This window comes from Amphibalanus amphitrite, unplaced genomic scaffold, assembly GCF_019059575.1.
Source record: "Amphibalanus amphitrite isolate SeventyFive unplaced genomic scaffold, NRLGWU_Aamphi_draft 000881F_arrow, whole genome shotgun sequence".
NCBI lineage: Eukaryota > Metazoa > Arthropoda > Thecostraca > Balanomorpha > Balanidae > Amphibalanus > Amphibalanus amphitrite.
The window spans coordinates 30,561-51,876 of record NW_024882375.1 but is presented as its reverse complement, the minus strand read 5'-3'; the positions used below and the strand labels follow the sequence as shown (position 1 = coordinate 51,876).

Sequence of the window (21,316 nt, the reverse complement as noted above, 5' to 3'; positions counted from 1 at the left end):
GAACGTTCGGGCACAGCTTGGCCAAGCGGTCCTTTGTTGACAGGTTTTCTCCCTGCGGGCGCATAGTTCCAAGCCGAGGCACGCGCTCAGCCGTCCATTGTCAGAGCAGTTTGGCACCTAACCTGTTTTCTGTCCGTCGGTCATTTCCCCTCAATTCTGGGTCCACGTGCCGGACAATGACCATGGCCAGGGGGGAGGAGGGTGGGGGGTCGGGGGCACCCCTACGAGCTCCGCCACCCTTATCTGCCGCCGCCCTGGCAGTGCAAGGCGAACGTGAACCCCGCGGCAAACAATGATGTCGCGGCCCGCGGAGTCACCTGGTCCAGGCGTGACCTGGCCTCCTATAAAGCGCGCAGGCGGGCTGCTACCGGTACCATTGACTGATTGGTTCCCCTCTGCAAGGTTCTCCAGCAGGACTCAGGTAGGCCGGCTGGGCGGATTTGGGTACAGTGAAGTCAATATCATTGATTTTTCGCAGAGTGCAGCGTTCACCAAAGCATTTGTCAGGTCACACATTTTTATGAACATTGCTTTTAACAAAAATAATATTATCTATTATGAAGGCTTGTCTTCAATCCGCTGCAAATTTACAACAAAAACTTTTTAAACTGAAGCGAGTGACGAAAATAACGTCTCTCATGTACCATGATGCCGTTTTACTAAAAATATAACTCATCATATCACTGCTATTCCAATCCCATTGAATCAACATTAAAATCCTGATCTCACTCACACTATTTACAGCCGAATCCAAGGCCCGACGTAGTCGTTCTCCGGCAGCTAACGCTGTTTTTAGTGACGCGCCGCCACCGACCTGGCTTAACCGTCCATTAGTAAGTGGCTGCGAGCTGATGGCCGTTTAAGCCGCCGTGATGTGGTCGATCCCGCTAATCCTGTTGGTCACAGCCGCCGGATTAACCATGTACCAACTACCGACGCAACCGTGTTTTGCTCCGTTTTTCCTTGCCCCAGCTGCACTGGGAATGCCTGGTTCAACTTATCTGCATTCTAAGGCTGGAAGCTATGGCGCCTGTAATTAATTTCCGGCCCAATTTTGCATCGCCGATAAATCTGCAGCTTATATCGGAGTGACTGACAAACATCGACTAGCAGATCTCTCGGCGTGGCCTGCACGCCTTCCCCAAACAGCCACCACTTATCTTGTTTGTGCAACGCACTGCAAATGGGCGCATAACTCACGGTGCATTTACGTTAACATGTCAATTGGTAAGACACGCAACGTTCAACTCCACTTCGGTACACTCAGTTCTCCCAGGCTTTTCACACGAGCTGGTACGGTGTCCAATACCATAAGTTAATGCTTTTAGAATACCATTGAAAAGGAAGGACGGTGTCAGGCAGGATCCTGAGGTCTTCTTCTCCATCTCGCAGGGGCGTCGCCACGGATTTTTGACTGGGGGGGACGGATTGGCTGACTAAAAACCCAAAAGTTAGTTACCGTACAATTTCAGGCCTATGCATTACTTATAACGCATACTCATACACAATACACATGTTCTCATGTTCCCACGTGGAGGCGTTATTAGTCACACTCTTTTCTATCTGTGCATGAATTGGCGGCGCGAAGCGCCGCGAAAATTGGCAAAAACTCTTGGCAAAACAGTCCCAAAACGCATAAATTTTGCATCCCGAGTAATAAGTTTGATACCAGGACAGTTAGGATCTGGTCACCAAGTCCAGCAGCCCTGCCTCTAAAAAATCGTGTGGTCCTCTGTCAACCATAGGTACAGCTTATTTCCAAGAAGTTGGAAACTCTGTGCAGTGTAGCTGCAGGACTGCGGGATCGGAGTCGACTTCGGTCGTAGTCGACAGTTTTGGTCGGATACGGAGTTGGAGTCACCAAAGTCGTAACAGACTTCAACTCTGAAGTCACAGTCAACGTCATCCCCGAGGATGGGTCGGATAAGAGCTGGAGATTCTGTTGGCTGTGGTGATTGAAGGCCGGGTCATGGTAAGACCAATGTAGGACCATACTGAGTATTACATCCTCCTGGGCTCTCTCAGACCAGGACGAGGTCCTCTCACCCTCAAGCATCAAGCGTTCAAAGGCCATGGTGAGACCTTCTGCTGTCGGATGGCCTTGAACGGGAAGAGGGCCGTTTGAGAGTGAGCTGAAGGTCTTGACTATTACGAATATCCTACATAAAATGTGTGGTCTTTGCAAGCTGTTGTCCCACTCTGAGACTTTGGGACAGATCTTCAGCCCTTGTTGAATATGGTCGCCCCTACAACTGCAGCTTTGGCTCTCTATCGAGGACCTGGGACGGACAGTCCAGAGCTGCACCTCGTAGGTAATGTTATCTTTTAACGTGCCAAGAAATGTTCAAGGAGACAAAAGCATCACATCACATGTTTTTCACTCCGATGCGGGCCGAGGGATATCGTGATCGGAGATGGGGTGGGGACTCCGAGCGATTTTTAAAAGCCGGAGTCAGAGTTACCAAAATCAATCTACTCCGCAGCCCTGCAAGCAAGGGTACAGTGTCAGCAATTCGCATGGTTCAATTTGTATACGAGTACCTAGGTATCCGCAATTTCATCCCAAAACGACAATACACCAATTTCGTTGATCACTTTTTTAATCATTCATGAGGATATTTTTTGCGGGGGACGTCCCCCCCGGATTCCTCGACTGGGGGGGACGCGTCCCCCCCGTCCCCCCCGGTTTCGACGCCCATGCCATCTCGCATTAAATATCTTTCTTTTTTCCCCAGGTATGCGACGAGAGATGGCGACACGCTTCTTCTGGACTGCTCTCTGGTTGCTGTGTACGCTGTCTTCGCTGGCCCACATCAGCCTCGGAGCTCCGGCCGAGGTTAAGATCCTCAACCCTCTGAACGAGCTGCCACCTGAAGTCTCTCCCGCCGTGCTCAAAGAAATCGAAGACGCCTTCCGCAAGGGTAGCACCATGCAGAACATCCTGGAGATGCTGCAGTCCTCTGGAGATGAAGTTGACATGCGTGAGCTCTCCAAGGCCATTGTGTCTCACATTTTGTCTGCGAGAGGACAACAAGGTTCCGAATCAGGCCAAGTGGACAACTCACTCCAAGGCGATCTCTTCTTGGCGGCAGGGGACGAGTCTCCCGGGATTGTAGACTTCGGAGATCAGGATTTCAATATCTTTACTGATACAGTTGTCACAGTTGCTCCTCTAACCACCAGAGCTGAGAGGCAGACGACGTCCATAGGTGCAGCTTCCACGCAAGGTGGTGCTACTGTGGCAGCCATCCCGGCAACTTCAGTTGGTGCGAGAGAATCGGACGCCACCGCCGCGACGATAAGGTGGTTGGACGCCAGCAAAAAGAATGATTATTCCAGCAGCACGCCAATGCCAAAGAAAGAAGACACAAGAGAGCAGGTGACAGACTCTCCAATTTTGCCGAATGCTTCACTTGTTGCTGCTATTGAAGGGGAAGAAACCAAGCAGGAGGCAGAGGTTGCAGAGGAAACAAGCGGCTATCAGGCACCGCCAGAAGTGATTATAGAAAACGGAAGCGCGACTTCTACGAAGGAAGAGTCCACAACGGAGCCCGGACTTTCTGACTCGACACAGGGAGTCAATACTGGTGATGTTGTTATAGAACCTGTGCTACCCTCACAAAGCAATGGAACTGAAGACTCAGAAGACGCAGAGACATTTGAACACCAAGAACAAGAAGTAATTGTCACAGTTGGGGCAGCTCAAGAACCGATCGGGAACAGGGACGTGTTGACAGAGCAAACGGATGCTAATGCTGAGGAAGAGATACCGTATGGCCAAGACGAAGCCGATTCATTCACAGCAGTGCCGTTTGCTCAGGAAGCCGAAAACATAGATCCAACAACTATCGCCTCGGTTGTTGAGGTAGCTCCCACTGAAGACGCCCAGTCTACTGCACCTGTTGACGAAAGAACCAACGAAAATAGTGAGAGTGCCACAACATACTCACCAATTGTAAATTCAAATGGAGACGGGCCCAGCGTACAGGTCATCAAGGAAGTCAATGAAGGGAACACAGCAGAACAAAATAAATCAGAAAATGATCACGCTAGCACTTCAGCGAGCCCAGCAAAGGAAACGACTGAAGCTGCTGTGTTCGAAGAGCCAGATACCAATGACAGCGATCTGTCATCAACGGGTCCACAAGGTAGCACAACGCCTGCACCATCAACTGCACCAGATGAAGACACCCAGTCTGTCGCTGCAGACAATGCACCTATCGGAACCACGCCAGCGGCAGCGACTTCGGAGGAACCCGACTCAGCGTCCCAGGATATAAACAACTCCACCGCCGCTCAGTCTAGCAACCACGATTCGATGGTCATGGTTGGGGATGGGGATGTCATGAACATCACGTCGATTGCAGGTCCCGGCTCCTCAGTCTCATCCAAGGAGGAATCAGATGGTGCTGTGACAGTGACGACTGGACACGCTGTCTTTCGGCAACCATCGGCTGGATCCACTGGACCGAACGTGTTGAAAAACGTTCAGGGAACACTGGAGGCCATCTCACACTTCCAGGCTCCGTTACGCTCTATGATCATCAAGCAGCTTGGCTCGAAATTCGCCCGACTCACCACTGTGTTCCGTCGTCTTGACCTCTCAGATCCCCTGCCTGAAATATCCACCATCGTATCTGAGGCTCTCTCCAGCGTCCGCGTTCAGCACCTTCGCTCACCAACCAAACGAGCCACCTCCATGGAGAGGGACGCTCTTCAGCTGAGTGTCAACGGCGTCCGTGTCGATGTCAACGTCTCAAGCAGACCGGAGTTCGTGCAGCACGGTCCCACGATTGTCAACCATGTGAGCGTCGATGGACGCAACATGTACGTCCAGCTTCACCTTCACTTCCGCAACGTAAGCGTTCCCCTGAACTACAGCGTCAGCGCCGACCTCTTCCCACCCTTCTTCTCCATACGGCGTCCCAGCGGCGAGGCGCACGTGGATATGGAAGAAGTTCTTGTGCCGCTGCGGATACCCTTCAGACTGATCTTCCAGAAGAATGAAGGCGAGGCTACTACGGCGGGCATTCTGGTACCGGAGGATTTTGTCACTCACGGGGCGAGCATGCTAAACGTTTCTACACATTTCGCCGACTGCGGGGAGAGAGACTTCATGGAGAAGGAGGTCCTCAGGTAAGATAGTGCAAGAATGTACACGATTAAAGCTCTCGTGAATTCTGCTACGCTGTTTGCTCTTCAGATATGTATATGAACATTGCGTTTCTATTTGCTATTAATTCCGATACATCTGTGATCGTGACTAATAATGTGCGATGATAAGACTAAATGATCCAGTACCACCAGCATTTGACGCCATGCCGTTCAAATTATAGTTCAAAGGGCAAAATTATCATATTCCATGAGCAAAACAATTATGGGCAAGGCAATGCAGCTGGTATGTACAAATAATACTCTGCATGCCTCCGCGTCTATCGACCTCTTCTGCAGCTATAATAGGCGGCTATATTTCAGATTCGACGAGCATCTGAAGAGCGGACTGGAACACTGGCTGAGTCACGAACCTCTGACCTCGCTGACCGACACACTGCGAGGTCACCTACTGGCCGCCTCTCGCCAGCCGGCCACCATGGGTCTGTCCAGAGGGAGCCGCGACCAGGTCACCCTGACCACCAACGACATGGGTGCCGCGGGCACCAACAACACGGGCAGCGTGGCCACAGACGACCAGGGTTCCCTAACCACCGACAACCAGGGTCCTTCAACTACCGACGATCAGGGTACCGTGATCACCAACGACATGGGTAGCCTGCCCACCGATGACCAGGACACCCTGGTAGTCGAAGAGGAGCCGAGACGCCCGGGCGTGAGCGATGGGGACATGGAAGACCATCCAATGGACGAAAGCAACATCTATGGAGAACAAGATGCAGTCCCGTTCGGCATTGGAGATTAGAGAAGCAGCTCTGCTTTACCGCTTTGAGAGGTTCCAAGGCATGTATAAAACCATGATGCAGGATGAGTATGATGTTGATGTGCTTGCTGCTCTGCTAGTTGATATGGTGTTACGACTCTTCTAAGCAAGGGGGTTGATGGAATGATGCAATCTAGTTGCAGTGTTCTGAATTAGGAAGGAAGATGTGGTGTTTGCTTGGGCCGTTGCAGCGGCGTTTTTAGTTTTATATGATAACTAGAGGCTCGGCAATGGCATATATAAAAAATCATAACAAGTGCTTTCATCATGCTTGGATAGACTGTTAGCCCTATTGTACGGTCAATACAGTTAATGGATATAGAATCAATGTTGATTGTTGAACCTTGGTGGCAGGGATGTAATCCTCTTTTCGACCCCCCCCCCCCCATCTCCCCACCGGAAGTCTCGAGATCTATACTGCATTGATTTTCAAAATTCAAACGCCAGTCGATAGCTCTTTACCTGATCAACGAGATGAAGAAATTTGCACTGGCCTCCATTGAATTTAGCTTCATTGGCATTGGGTGCTGGTCACAGCTTAAGCGTTGTACTTATATGAGCGTGTTACCTAAGTGTTAGAAAGTACTAGGTATGTGAATCGTCCGATGAGTGAAAACACCGTTAAACCAATTTACTAGATAATTCACAATTCACGTCATAAATATTAAATAAACAATTCACTTCACTTTCTGACGACATTTGAGGAGAGTGCCCGATAGTGGTAACGTAAGACCTCTTTACAGATTTTTCCGACCCTCACGGTCCTGTTTGCGGGCATTTGAATGCTGCCAGCCTGCCGCGGTGTCAGCTCAAAGTGGAATCATGCCCGTAATACGACGGGATGCTATCCCCTTGCCACAAACAGCTCGTTTCATCCGGCTTCTGAGCCCGTCGCGCTTATTTCACAGCTCACGTCGCTGCTGGTCCCGGCGAGAGCAAACAAGGGATGTAAGCGCTCTGAGATGACCTAGCGCGTGCCCTGCGGCAAAATCGTCGCCACCGACACCGCCGCGCGCCGGCGCACCATCTCGAACGAGGGCACGTCGGAGGCGTAGCTTGCCGCAGCGCGGCCATTTATTTAATTACGGCGGCCACCTCCCGACTCGACGGAGACATTTCCGGAGAACGAACGGGCCGGGCCGTCCGAGACAGACGGCCAGATCAAAGTCACCGCGGCACAAACAGATCCACCGTCGACGACGACACCCGGCCGTCTCTGCCGACGCGGCCCGGCCGGCCCCGTCGCGGCGGCGGAAACAAAGGGAGCGCAATCCGTTCGGGCTGACTGGGGCCGTGAGACAAAGGGCCCACCCGGATTATTAACGTCCGCTGCTGGACATCGGGCGTTATCTGTGGAGCATCGGGACCGGCAACAAATTGCAGCGGTGTCCAGATGGATATTGGCCCGCTCCATAGGGGGGGGGGGGGGGTTCCAAACAACCGAGATCGGATCCCGATCGGTCGCCGGTCAGAGAGGAAAACATCGCCATTTGTATGGCCGCAGTCTCCGGGTGTCATGTGGGTAAATAAACTGTTCGCCACAGATGGCCCGATCGAGCTAGTGAAGAAGGTAGCTCTAACATCCCGGGGGCAAGTTTTTTTTTTTTAGTGGGAAAACACGGGTGTTTTCTTTGAAGATAACTACCCAGAATAGGCGAATGAATGGGGTTGTCAATGAAAAAGGTAGCGCTTATTCAGAAAATGTGCATGTCAGATACCAGATCACTTTATAGCAATATACCTACCTTTAATTAGCCGTTACTTCTGTGTGGACTGTCAGAAATGGGACATAGAGCCACTTTAGTTATACAACATTCTGCATGCAGCTAGCGAAACATCTATGTTGAGTCAACTATATAGTTATGTTTATGCATAGGCCTATGCACCCTAGTATGCAGTGGCTTATCGCTTAGAAAACAAAAACAAACTCGACCTTGGCGTTGTTCAAATGACAACAGTGCCTTGACATTGACAAAACTAAAATTACTGTTCTGGCTTATTGATTTTGCTTACAAAATGATAAAAATATGTATTACCAGGACGTAACATTCAATTCTGGCTATTATACTTTCCAGTGCGTCTTGAGAGACCCACAACAAAGCAGCAGCTCCTTTCCTTTTCGGGGCTGTACCGGCCCAGTTAGTTCGAGCCTGTACGCGCTGACGGTTTTCCGGGTCGTTCCAAATTTTCATAACAGAGCACCGTACAAACGGCGGCGCCCGTTGCGCGTGCGAGCCGGCTTTATCCCATTATTTATGTCAGTGGTGTTCTTTGAGCGGGCGCTCGGCTGCCAGTGGCGACGGCGTCTCGGTGCCAGCGGCGGACGCTTTTCAGCGGGCCCCTAACAATAGTGTCTGGATTATTCTGCTCCAGGTGGGGTCTTGACCCCTTCTGGTGGCGCCCGGTCCATTCTTCCCGCCCCGTCGGCTGTCATTATTCCCCCTGGGCTCTGCGGCAGAGCGGCCGGTGGCAGCGGCTGCCCCGACCGCCGCCGGCTGGCTGTCCGCTCCAATCTCAGTGAGGTTCCCGCGCCGCCGCCGGCCGCCGGAAGCCCGTCTAGACAATGGGACGTCGGCTGAGGGCCCGGGGCTCATGTCGCGCCCAGCGACGGCGGCGGTGTACTACCGATGGCCCGTCAATGGGGAGACTCCGATCACAGCGGTAAAGTGGACGGCTCCCGGTGCTCCAAGGGTTATTGTGATACAAATGGCTCTATCATAGCGATGGTGAAGTCCCCCATGGTGCTTCACTGCGTGGAATACAAACCTGGGGGCATTATGATTATGATATGTGAATGGTTATCGATTGTCATTCGAGCGAAATGTTTGGTGGTCTAGTTAGGGCTCAAGTGCCTTTTTTTTTGCACTTTGATTTGTAAGGAATATTAGCGATGCATTAATTAACTAAAGGCACTAGAGAGGGCAGGCATTTTTTTTACACGTTCTATGTGCATTGCCACTTATCGATAGCGCATGCCTAAAACAGGATACACAGAGGCATCGCTGCTGAGGCATCGCTGCTCCAATGCCTGTCTCATACGCACGTTTGTTCAAATCTGCAACGGGGATATACCCAATTACGTGAGTGTTTTTCTGCATTTTTAATGTAAACACCGCGTTCTCTATTTTACCAGTGAATAATTTCCCACAATAAGAGCCAGCCTTCCAACAGCAGCGACGGACAATAGCGTCTGTCAATATCGGCCAACGGTCTCATTCCCCCGTGGCTAAAGAGCGCGTCATGTCCGTAACCGCACTGTCAGACCCATAAGCCACGAGCGCGCCGAAAAACGGTGACCTGTTGGGTTTTTATCGGTCGTTCCGTGACATAATACACCCATTACCCGTTACGGCACCCACGCCCCACCAGCCGCGGACAATACTCACGTACAGCTCGTAAAGCGAAGCCGTCATCTGTGTTGGACATTGGCGCCGCCCGTTGTCACTGGGAGCCCTATACCGTCAGTAGCGGCCATGGCGAGCACAGCAGCGGTGGGGAGACTGCCTGCCCGGCGGCACACGACCGCAGGCTGTGTGCAGGGGAGATACATTGGGGCGTATTGAACGGCCTCGCACGGGTCGGACGTTGAACCTGGCCGTTTCTTACTGTCGTTTTTTCGCCGTCTGACTGGTTTCTTCTAATCAGTGCCTGGACGCGTATAGGAAATGGGCGGGGACTTTTTACGCTCAGTTTTTACCCGACAAGAGCTTTTTTTGCGCGCAGGTTTTGCACGCGCAGTGCGGTGTTCCCGTCGGTCGGTCTAATTCTCGCACGACGCAGCTGATGTGTGCCGAGATTGTTCGTGCAACTCGGGTGACAAAAAAGCTGATAAAAAGCCACTGTCCGTTCTCGCACCATCGCGTTCAGATGGACAGAAACAACGGAATCAAAAGAGAATCATTTTGTCCTTTGTGCGGCTACCCATGATCCATTAGCGGTATCGAAAGAACTGAATAATAGCATTATTTCGGCAAAAACCTGTCGACGTTGGACGTTGTGTTTCTGGCCGCCTGAATGACCAGGCAACAGCCACACCATGGGCACATGTTTCTTTGTAACCCAATTAGCTTTGTCTGTGTGTGTATGTAAAAATAGCCGCACTGCGTGGCCAATGACCAGAATATATGCTGCTGCAAGTGTGTTTTTTTTTTCTATTGTTTTGTTTCCTAATGAAACTGGTTCTCTGGTTTAAATATTTTGAAACGTTTTGGTGGTTTCTTCATCATTATGGCAATCAACATGCTCAGTTGGTACGATGCATCACAATTAAATAGTTGATTGTAATCCAAGCTTTAAAACAATTACTTACTTTCAGCTACATTGGATGCTTTTGATTTCTTTAGTTCTCTAGGCCGTTAATAAATCGTTTACAGAAATCGAATGTCACTTCCACAGTTCCAAGAAATCCGTTTAACTGTTACCACTTCCACAACCTTCTAGCCGGATTCAAACTGCTTCGAATCCCATACAATCGCCTTATCTTTGCCTATCTATTCACCTAATTATCTCGTAAATCCGTGCATCCCGCTCGATTCCGCCATCACGACAGTCAGTGACAACAACCACTCACGGTCCAGACCCACGCGTCTGGTCACTGTTCTCGGGCCGGTCACACGGCCAGCGCGGCGCGCTCGTCGCCACGCGGCAATTACGGCGCAGCTGACATCCTGCCTGCGCCGTGATCGCCGGCCCTGCGCCATCAGTCAAATTTATCCGGCCCGCACTCTCGGCGTCGCCGCCGCTTCCTGCGTGGCACTCCAGATTTTAGTGTTATTGTTATTACCGCTGGCCGTGGGAAGACGGCGGCGGCGCGGCGGTGGCGAGTAGTGACGCACCGCGCCGCGGACGCCGCACGGGGTCGAGGACACGCGCGCCAGAATCGCCGGCGCCGCTGGTGATGCGCCAGTTTCGCCGAAAGGGTGTATTAGCCGCCAGACGGGGTAATTTTAGTAACTCGCTGAAATATGGGGAGAGTGGCAAGAAGTGCTTCCGTTTATGGGCAGAAATACGAATTACTGGCTCAAACTCTCTCGGAAGCGGTGGATGAACGTGTTTAAAGGATTTGTGATGTCATCACCGCACTTTTTATGTTTCCCATGCTCCATATAGTAACGCCGATGACTCATGATTTCGACTTCGTGAAAACCTACTCCAGATTCTCTGACAATGCACAGCATAATCTCATTAAATTACCACGACAATCACCTTAGACACGATTTGAGAGCTATTCCTTTGACGATTTGAGAGCATGATCCTACAATGTGATCAATCATATACGGTTTGGGCGATGTTATCCGTCCCTGCAAATTCGGCTTGTAGAGCGGCGTCAATTACAGACAGATATCATCTCGGTAATGTATCACCGAGTTATGGTCTGCTCCACTCACTCCCACACTCCACTTCCAGTAGAATCATTCATTGATTCTCGTAGGGGTAACTGCCATTTCGGTCGGAATACTCCTACATATACGTTGCCCATTTAATGACTCAAATAGAGCTTAGGAATGGCCCTGGGTGGCTAGATTCCTGCAGTGACCGACGGACTTTCCCCCGAAGAACTATCTGAGACGCTGTCTGCGATGTAAAATTAGCCTTAGACACCCTTCCCTTTCCCAATACTGCATTTGGAATGTTTTGGACAGACCGCAGAATGAGATTTCATCTACGTTTTTTTCATTGAGAACACTTCTTCTTATTTCCTTCTCCTAGCACTCCGCTTCCACTCGAACAAAGCACCTCAAGTATAACTTGTTGCAATGTTACAGTTATGCTGCCTTTATTTTTGAAAATCACCTAGATATGAACTTATTGTCCAACAAAACAGTAAATAAAATATATGTCGTGCCCGTTACAGCAACACCAGTCGGGTGTTTACCAGACTAACTTCCATCATTTATCAAATACAGTTGACATTTGTTTTCGCATCCTCATTATAATAAAACATGTCAATTTTATGTCTACAGGCATTTGTGTAAACGTCCAGGAAGTCATTAATGCAGGCTGTTTTCTTGTAATAATTTGGGAAGAGATGGCACAGATAGTGTTCACTACAACAACTTTCCAATCATCGGCGATGCTCGTTTCGTGCAGTCACGTTGTCAGCACGCTGATAGATACCAAATCTGGTGTTAACGACGTGTAAAAAATCAGCAACACCTTCCAACAAAGTCAGGGACCAGCCGCCGACACCAGTTTTGTACCGTTCATTCATTCGTGCGGCCAGGCGACATGGGAAAGCTATTTGCTGGGCCGGGTGATTCATTCGTGTCCTGTGGTTTCGATTGTCGTGTTCTATCCAGATTCTGGCACGCAGCAGTTCGGTCATGCAACTGTTAGCGACATGCTCGACGGTCGCTCGACACACCAAACTTGGTCAGTGATTCAGCCGGCTTCTTGGCAAGGGAACACCGAAATACACCAGCAGCATTTACCATCCATTACTGCACTACCGCAGCACTTCAGTTAAAGCAATGCGCCTCGCCAGCCCCCGGAAGGCGTACCACATGAGCTTTGAAGGAGAGCTATGGGCGTTAGGAGGCCGTTGCGCACCCCACAGCTTCAGCGCTGTGGTGGTCTGACTTCGGGTCCAAACTCGTGAGGTAATGGGCTCATTTAGTTGCTGATTCGGCGGCTCCAATCGGAAGGAGGATTCATGAACCGACGGCTGAACCTCGGTGAGGGTTCACAAATTTCGGTGGATGCAGGATGCATTCACATTGACATGAGTTGATAACTGACTGTTGCATGTCTACGCAAAGGGGAGTGTCTCTCCCGTCCGACTGCTGAATTGAGCAGCATAGGACTTGGAAATAAAATAAGGATGCGAAACACTTCTTCAGCTCCTTGCACTCGGTATAGCGAGGGTCTACACTCTACATCATCGCTCCCGGCGACTCCCGCTTAAGAGTGGCTTCATAGTTCATACAGTGCACACTGCACAGTTAACTCTGGGCCAAGCTGAAGACACTGTCAAAATTACTGCTATATGCTACTGAAGTGGTTGGATGTGCCCTTGAATAACATGACACATTGCGAGGCCAATTATCGACAAGAGGTGTGACTCGCTCTTTCTCAGCGCTTGCCAGCTGGCCACTGAATACTCCCTTCCCCCACCCTCCTCAAAAACCCTGACCTACATACATTGGGGGGGGGGGGGTGAACGACCCACATCCAAACACAGTGACATTTCGCCATTTAAAACTTCCGATACCTCCTCCGCTCTGTTTTTACCGATCGGCTCGAGTTTGAAGACGGTCTTTTTAGTAGACTAGTTGTCGGGAAGACGAGGGGCGGTGAAGAAGGAAGGGGTGTGCACACACGCGATCTGCCTTTGTGAAGACTGACGGTGGTCGCTGATGGGCGGACAGCATGGAGGAAGGGATGAACGATGGGAAAAGAAAGGATTAGAGAAACGGTGAGAGGAGGATAGCGAGAGAACTGACAGGAAGTGAGGGGAGAAAGGGAGGGAGAGGGAGATGTAGAGAGGGAAAGAAAGAAGGAAAGAAGCTACACACACAAGGGCACATACAAAGTCCACAGACGCCCGGAAACGCAAAGAGACAGCGTTGGAGACGGGGAAGAGATAGAGGCAGAGTTATAAGGCGTTTCTTAAAGAAAAGAGGAGCGTCTTATCGCATTGTTAATTGTGATCAGAGGCATGCGTGTTACGTTCCCAGTTATATCTTGGCATTTCAATGATTCGGAAAGCTATATCTACCATTAGCTGAAATAAGCTGTCCACCGTTTGAGGAAAATCCCCTACCCAAAAAACCTTGTAGTATCAACATGGATGAAGGAGAACCTGGATTGGAAACTAACAGCTGATTGCGTTCCCTTCGGTAAGTGCCCGAGGGCACGCGCGGCGGCAGCGGGAGCCGCGTCTGCCGCGCATTCACTGGCGCCGCGTAAGCGTTCACCGGCGCCGCGTAAGAGAAAAACACTAGAAATGGCACTCTTTTTCAAGGTCGCCTGTATTCGGCCCTCGTGTACGACTTTTGTGGGGAACGGACAATAATAGTTTTGGTCTCATTCGATAGCCTGATCAATTTTGTCTGTCGTAAATAGCTTCTAAACCTAAAAATAAATCCGCATTGCGGTCTAATACCCGTTTCAAAACATGCCGCCCCGCGTCCCCCATAGACCGTAATGCTTAACGGCGGGAGTTTCCAGTCCCGATACTTACCGAACGCTAGGTGGCAGGTCGATCGCCCGGAACGCTACCCGTAATGTTGAAGGAATAGGAGTTTCCTATCCAGGTTCTTTCATCCATGGTATCAGGCTCAACGACATTACGCGTAACGACATTACGCTGAACGTGAGGCAGCAGACCATGGCGACAAGATTGCATTCTCAGAGAAGTAACCTCCACCGTGTGGGTGTGGTTTGCAATGTTGTGAGCTGGCATGCTCTGCGAACCAAAGCTCAGCTCTTAAATTTTATTTCCCGTTGCATACCAGCCAGCCACTTGTTATGCAGGGCTGCACTTCTGATCTGATCAGAACGTTACGTAGCTAAGGTATCACAATCTGCCGCGCCATGAGCGGTCCCCGCTCCAGGAACACATCGCGGTCGACTCGCCCGGCATTTCCTAGCGTCTGTCCATCCCCGCTGAACGGAAACCGAACTTCTAACGGCAGACAGCGCCCGTTCGTCACCCGGCCGGCGGCCCCGTCCGCTGCTGCCACCTGACGGCAGACACAGGAACTAGGTCTGTCGCGAGCCGAGTTTCGAGAGCGGAAGGACTTCGGTGAGTGGTGCTCTTCTGTCCATAAACTGATTATATACGCATTATTTTTCTGTTTTATTTGTGATTATACAGCATTCAAATATCTGCGACTGGAATAGGTCTTTGAAACATCTAAGTACCTACCTAGCCTTTGTAACTTTGCTTACTATTTGCCCGCTCATATCCGAAGAGCTCATTCCCAGTGTTTTATATTGGTGGTAGCAATGTGTTCTCTATGCTTTAAATAGTCGCTTTTAAATATTCAATACCCACATCTTTAACTTTTCAAAGTAGTCCTCAGCACTACTCTACTCAGTCCCCCTGCCCCCTCCGCGACGCGCTGTCGCCCGTGCCACCCCTGTCCGTCGTTCAGCACCGTCCTCCGTCGCGAAACAGCGCCAGACGTTCGGCCTCGTCGTGTCGATCGCGACGAGCTCCGCAGGTGCGTCGGTCGCCCCCGCGCGACGCGCGCTCATGGCCATCCGTCGGCGCCGACAAGGACAGCCGTCCATCGGCGGGGCGACGGGGCGACAGCTTTCATCCGGTGACATCTGTTTCTCATGACTACCAGAACTATCGAGCATCCGTAGAAATTCTTGTATGAGGACGTTTTTATCGCGTACTTATGCTTAGATAATCATGATCTGTGCCCTTCGAATCAATCACCCTATTCATTCTTAATTTGTGAGTTTTATTTTTATCTTATTGGATTATTTTTGTTTGCTTCACAGTATTTCAAGGTCTCTTGATGTCGATTTCCCCGTTTCGAAACGAATCTCTCTCGACAACGCGTCTCTTTACTCATCGACAAGTTACATATCGAAGCGCACAGTATTCCGGCTACGTCACTGTCTGAGCCAATGACGCAACTGTCTGGAGTGATGTCTGGAGTGATGTGAAAGTCCAGAGTCATACCACTGTCTGGTCCACTGATGTTCCTGTTTGATTCGGTGACGTTTGTTTCTGTAATGGTTACCGTCCATTTAAATAACATCACCGCCTTAGTGACATCACCGTCTGACGCAGTGACGTATATCAGGGTTCAGTAACGTCGCGTCCGGCTCAGTGACGTCGCGTCTGGCTCGGTGAAGTTGAGTCTGGCTCGATGACGTTTGTCTCCATCAGTGACGTCGCGTCTGGGCGGCCGTCGTCGCCGCGTCACTGTGACGTAGATAGACGAGGGTGGGCGGCGGCCAGGTGTTCCGCCGCCCCCGCCCCCGCCCCAGTCGTCGGCGGGGCAGACAGCTGCCGCCGACGTGAGTACTATAAAGCTCGCCTTACGTCGGCGATAGACAGACACACAGACAGACATACATGCAGAGACACACATGTCACAGACAGACACACAGACAGACAGCTCCACAGAGACATAGGCACTTAGGCGTATAGACCAGGCAGACAGACAGACAGACAGACAGACAGACAGACAGACAGACAGACAGACAGACAGACAGACAGATAGACAGACAGACAGACAGACAGACAGACAGACAGACAGACAGACAGACAGACGGATAGACAGACTTTCCTCTGAGCGCACAAGCAACACCGGCTCACACACCCGGAACAGAGTTTGCCCGACACTCTGCTGAGATTAGGCAGAGCTCCGAACTTTTCTCACTTGGTCGTGTTTCGCTAATGTGTCCTAATGATCGAACACACAGGGGTGGCGCGGATGGTTCAACGGCTCGCCTGGGGCACGTCAGGCGTTCGGCAGACTGCAGATGTTCATTTTGACGCCGATTTCCGGTGGTCTGGTATGGTGAAATGTCGCCCCTCTTTGGAGTCATTTGACGAGGTCACCAGAGTTGCGCGGACACCAGACGTGTTACATGGCATGGACGGACACTGCTGCAGTTGAGAAGTAAACAATTCCTGGCTCTAATTACTGGGGTGTTATGATTCCGGGATATCAAACATTTGCTGACTGTTTTATGTAACGTGGTAAGACGTAAGGTCATGTAATGGCCATCTTTTTAATCCAGTTGAAGTGAACATGTACCACCTTTGAATGAAGTGATCTTGAAAATGTGAAAAAACCTGTAAAATAAGCTGCACATGGCATGGCTTTTAAGCAACATATGTAATTACGGAGCGAGCGAAGCGAGCGTAGTCTTTCCTTAGATTAACGGAAATTTCTGAGTATGAGCGGCCGGCCGGCCGGCCGGCCGGCCGTGGTCACGCTTTTGCGAGGCTTATATCTCAGCAACCACTTGACCGATTTACACGCGGTAATTTTTGTAGGGTAGCTTCATTCCTTCTACCAAGTATTGGACTATTCCCGATGCATGTGGGTGACCCCTTATGCACGTGCCACGTGCAAAACGAAGAGGTGTCAGTTTTGTAATTGTTGCAATATCTCGGTAACTACTTGGCCGATTGCGCTGAAAGTTGGCATGTAGGTAGGCACCCACTAGGCACTGCATATACATGTGCCAGAGTTGGGGTGCTGCTGCACGTGCGCACGTGCAGGGGTCGTTTCCAGATCTCGGGAACGGCTGGACCGATTGCGCTCAAATTTGGTACACGGTTAGGGACCGGTTAGTAGGGTGCCGTGCACAAGTCAGTTGGGACCCATTTTGCACGTGCGCACGTGCAGGGTGCCGCTTCCAGATCTCGAGAACGGCTGGGCCGATTGTGCCCAAATTTGGCACATCGCTAGAGACCAGTTAGTAGGGTGCCGTGCGCAAGTCAGTTGGAGGTACCCCCTCGCAATTTTGCACGTGCAAGGCCCACCCTCTCGCTCGCTCCGTTAGTCGCCCCAAAAGGCGTTATACTGGTTACGGAGCGAGCGAAGCGAGCGGAGTCTTACGTAGAATAACGGAAATTTCTGAGTATGAGCGGCCGGCCGGCCGGCCGGCCGGCCGTGGTCACGCTTTTGCGAGGCTTATATCTCAGCAACCACTTGACCGATTTACACGCGGTAATTTTTGTAGGGTAGCTTCATTCCTTCTACCAAGTATTGGACTATTGCCGATGCATGTGGGTGACCCCTTATGCACGTGCCACGTGCAAAACGAAGAGGTGTCACTTTTGTAATTGTTGCAATATCTCGGTAACTACTTGGCCGATTGCGCTGAAAGTTGGCATGTAGGTAGGCACCCACTAGGCACTGCATATCCATGTGCCAGAGTTGGGGTGCTGCTGCACGTGCGCACGTGCAGGGGTCGTTTCCAGATCTCGAGAACGGCTGGACCGATGGCGCTCAAATTTGGTACATGGTTAGGGACCTGTTAGTAGGGTGCCGTGCAAAAGTCAGTTGGGACCCATTTTGCACGTGCGCACGTGCAGGGTGCCGCTTCCAGATCTCGAGAAAGGCTGGGCCGATTGTGCTCAAATTTGGCACATCGCTAGAGACCGGTTAGTAGGGTGCCGTGCACAAGTCAGCTGGAGGTACCCCCTCGAAATTTCGCACGTGCAAGGCTCACCCTCTCGCTCGCTCCGTTAGTCGCCCCAAAAGGCGCTATACTGGTTCATTAAACAAACAGGTCTCTGCACATTCCTATGGCTATGAGAACTTTCGATGAATGGCGAAATTCCTACAGTGCCTCTCATTGACGCATATGGAACACAGATTTGAAGTGACGCTTCTCGACAGGACGTAGCAGGAATGTCAACAAACCCGACTGCATTCATGAATAAGACGACATTCCAGCGCTGTGAGACCGCCTCTGCGCCCACCCCAAAAGGCGTCTGCCTCTGCAGGCCCATTCATTCCTGGACCGGATGTGTCTGAGTCACGTCTGTGCACTCATGTGACATGCACCGAGGTCGGTATCACATGTCCGACTCGGTCTGCGGCACCCGGCGCGCTGCGGATCCCGTGTCAAACTCTGCGTGGCAGTCTGGCCTCGTATAAACAGCAGATCCAGGCCGGGCTGACTGGTCACGAGCTTGGTCACGAGTATGCCGGCGTGCTCGCGAGCTGATTCTGAAGGTCGGTGATGATGCGAGCGGTGCTGAAGTTGGGTTGAAGAGAGACGACGCGGCAATGATGGATGATGCGAGCTTCAGTGAGAACATTTATTCAGAGCTTCCCTATCATCTCAGTGACATGTTGTGTTGCGCCAACCAAAACACCTCACAGGCAACAGCTGCATGTTTTAAAGATCAACGCCTCAACGTTAATTCCACCAAAACAACCTCAGGAAAATCCAGGCCCAAAAATGTTTTTAATCTGAGTTCATATCTCACCAATCGGCAGTCTCTCAACCACCCAGCACCCCTGTGTAGACGGTCGCACGGGTCGCGTGGCTGATACTAACGGCCTGTAGGCACTCGCCGTTAGCCGCCGTCTCCCGTGACGCGCCTCCCTCCCGGGGGCCTCCTCTGAGTGACTCGGAGGACACTTGTTTGCCACTCACAGTCACCACCGACGGAGACAGCCGACGGCCGCAAACGGCCTTGTTTTCCACCCCACCGCCGACTCGCTGCCACCGTCGGCCCCGTCGGCCTCGACGGTCTCGACGTTACCGACGCGACGGTCTGGCTCTTTGTGCCGATGAAGACCTGTGTTTTTTCTCTCCTCATCCTGAGAGGGGACGCGCTTCAGAGGTGGTCGCGAGGGATTAGGGTCGCGCGCCGTCGCCGTCGATGCTCAGAACCGAAACGACGGGCGACGCGCTCGCTCCGACAGTCGCGCTCCGGCGTCTGTCCGCTCGCGCGCGCCAAAAATGACAATGCCGCCGGCGCACGTAGATAAATCGCGGCTAAGCCGAGGGCGCGAGCGGCGCGCGGCCAGAGCGCCGTCGCGGGCGGCGCGACGATTACAAAAAGGGCGTCTGAGGCGGCGCGCGGGATGCCGCCACACCGTTCGATGGCGCTGTTATGTTTGTTAATGAGTTCATAATTCGGCTCCCTGGGGCCGGTGCGATGCCGGCTGGGCTATCGCGGCGATTTACTGCACTCGCGCGGAAATTAGGAGCGCCACGACGCCCCGGGGTGTCTGTGTGGCGGTGTTGGCGACTCGAGGTCCCGGCAGCGTTCCGGCCACTGTGGGCGATTGTCCCCGAGCGAGGAGGGAAGGTCTGAACCGCAATGCAACTCTATGCGGTGTCGCACTGGGATTGTCTGACATAGTGAACCGTTCTGTGACAGCAAAATATATAGAGATAAGGTTTTTGTTGTTGTACATGCAGCATTGTTTTAGCGAAACATTTCCTGTTATGCATAACGAGGTGACTTATTTTTAAACAGCAACAAACATGCGTCATCACCTCGTGCATCTATTCCTGTTCTTTTTGTTGCAACGACAAATGTTTTATGCCAAATAACGGCACGATGATATAGCTAAAACATGTCAGTTGTAGAGCTGCTAACTGCACTCGTATCCCTTTCATCAGGTCATTCACACTGCTCGCGATTATTTAGGCTACGGAAGCTGCTTTATCAAAGCGTTTGGCTCTCGCGCCAGCAAGCCGGTGTATTCCTGGCGTGCAGTTCCGTCCACTCCACAGGTCTGCGGCCGTGTCCTTGGTCCTGAATGATGTGTTTTATTCCTGGTCTGCAGCCACGGCTAATCAATCTCCGAGTCCGGTCACTGCACTCGGCACAGATGTTGTTGAAAACGCTGCTGACCCGCTTCCGTTCCCGACTCGACTGCAGCGTCTCTCGTCTGTCGTCTGTCGTCTGTCATCCGTCGTCTACCGTCACCCGTCTGCAGACTGTGCCGATGTGTCGCGTCAGTTCGGTCTGGCTAGGAGGCACACCTGGCCATCAGGTCTGCACGTATATCTCCTGGAGAACGACTGGCAGACGGCGGCAAAGAAGGCAGCGTGACGTGCAGGAAGGGGACTTCCGTCTGACGGTTCCAGTCGTGTCAAGAGACGGGGTGGAAACATAGGATGGGAAGTAGAAGAGCATTTCAGCCGTAAAATTATACAAAAGAAGAGTTTTTAGCCATCTATAATAAAACATAGATGAAGGAATAGGAGAAAAGTGCAAGCATTCGTTGCTGTATCATGAATTACGCGAAAGTAAACATAACTGAAGCGTAAGACAAACAAAAATGCCAAGCACAGCTGTAATCACTTTTTAATTTCGAATGACGGCACTCGCCTGAAATGACTGAAGAAATACAACTCATAACACCATGAAGGTCTGAGTTCCAGCAGCCCGCGTCTGCCTCGGTTCCTTGCAAGCACCTTCCACCGGATGTTGAGACGGCTCTCGGGCCGGCGTCTGACCGCAAAGTGCTGGTCCTGTGACGAGCGACAGGCTGTCTCACGGGGACGGCTGGCCGGCGCGAGGCACGCCTCGTTGACCGCCGAGTTACGACGGTTCCGCGCCCAGTTACGACGGTTCTGTGACGAGCTACGACGGCTCGGTGCAGAGTTAACGGCGTCATGTGCAAAGAGTCTCGCTTGCTCCTCGGAAGCTAGACGTTCGTCGAACTTCAGACACTCGACGGAAGCACGCGGCGTGTAACAGGCTATCAGTGCAGAGATCACGGCCGGTGGTAATGGCTCCGGTGGTGAGTAATCCTCTGCTGGAGCGGTGCCGTTTGTTCGAAGGATTCTCCTGTCAGGAGGTCGTCTGGTGACTCTGGCGGTTGGGAAAATCTCGCTGGGTTAGATGACGCATTCGCCGTCACTGGTTTTCTGCATAGCCTCGAGGAGCTGTTTGGAAGAAACACATGCGGTATATTGTGTTTCTAA

At 51.6% G+C, this 21,316-nt stretch overlaps 1 protein-coding gene across 2 annotated transcripts; it reads left to right on the top strand.

The window, feature by feature from the left end:
* Positions 1–369: 369 nt before the first annotated feature.
* LOC122367606 (mucin-5AC-like) lies at positions 370–6,263 on the top strand. 2 transcript variants are annotated; one of them, XM_043340871.1, is made up of 4 exons: positions 373–421; positions 745–833; positions 2,736–5,136; positions 5,476–6,263. In XM_043340871.1, the coding sequence occupies exons 3-4, from the start codon at positions 2,738–2,740 to the stop codon at positions 5,915–5,917; spliced, it is 2,841 nt and encodes a 946-aa protein (XP_043196806.1). In that variant the 5' UTR covers positions 373–421; positions 745–833; positions 2,736–2,737; the 3' UTR covers positions 5,918–6,263. The 2 variants fall into 2 exon arrangements, with proteins under 2 accessions (XP_043196807.1, XP_043196806.1); XM_043340872.1 differs by lacking the exon at positions 745–833 and having other exon boundaries at positions 370–421.
* Positions 6,264–21,316: the final 15,053 nt, after the last annotated feature.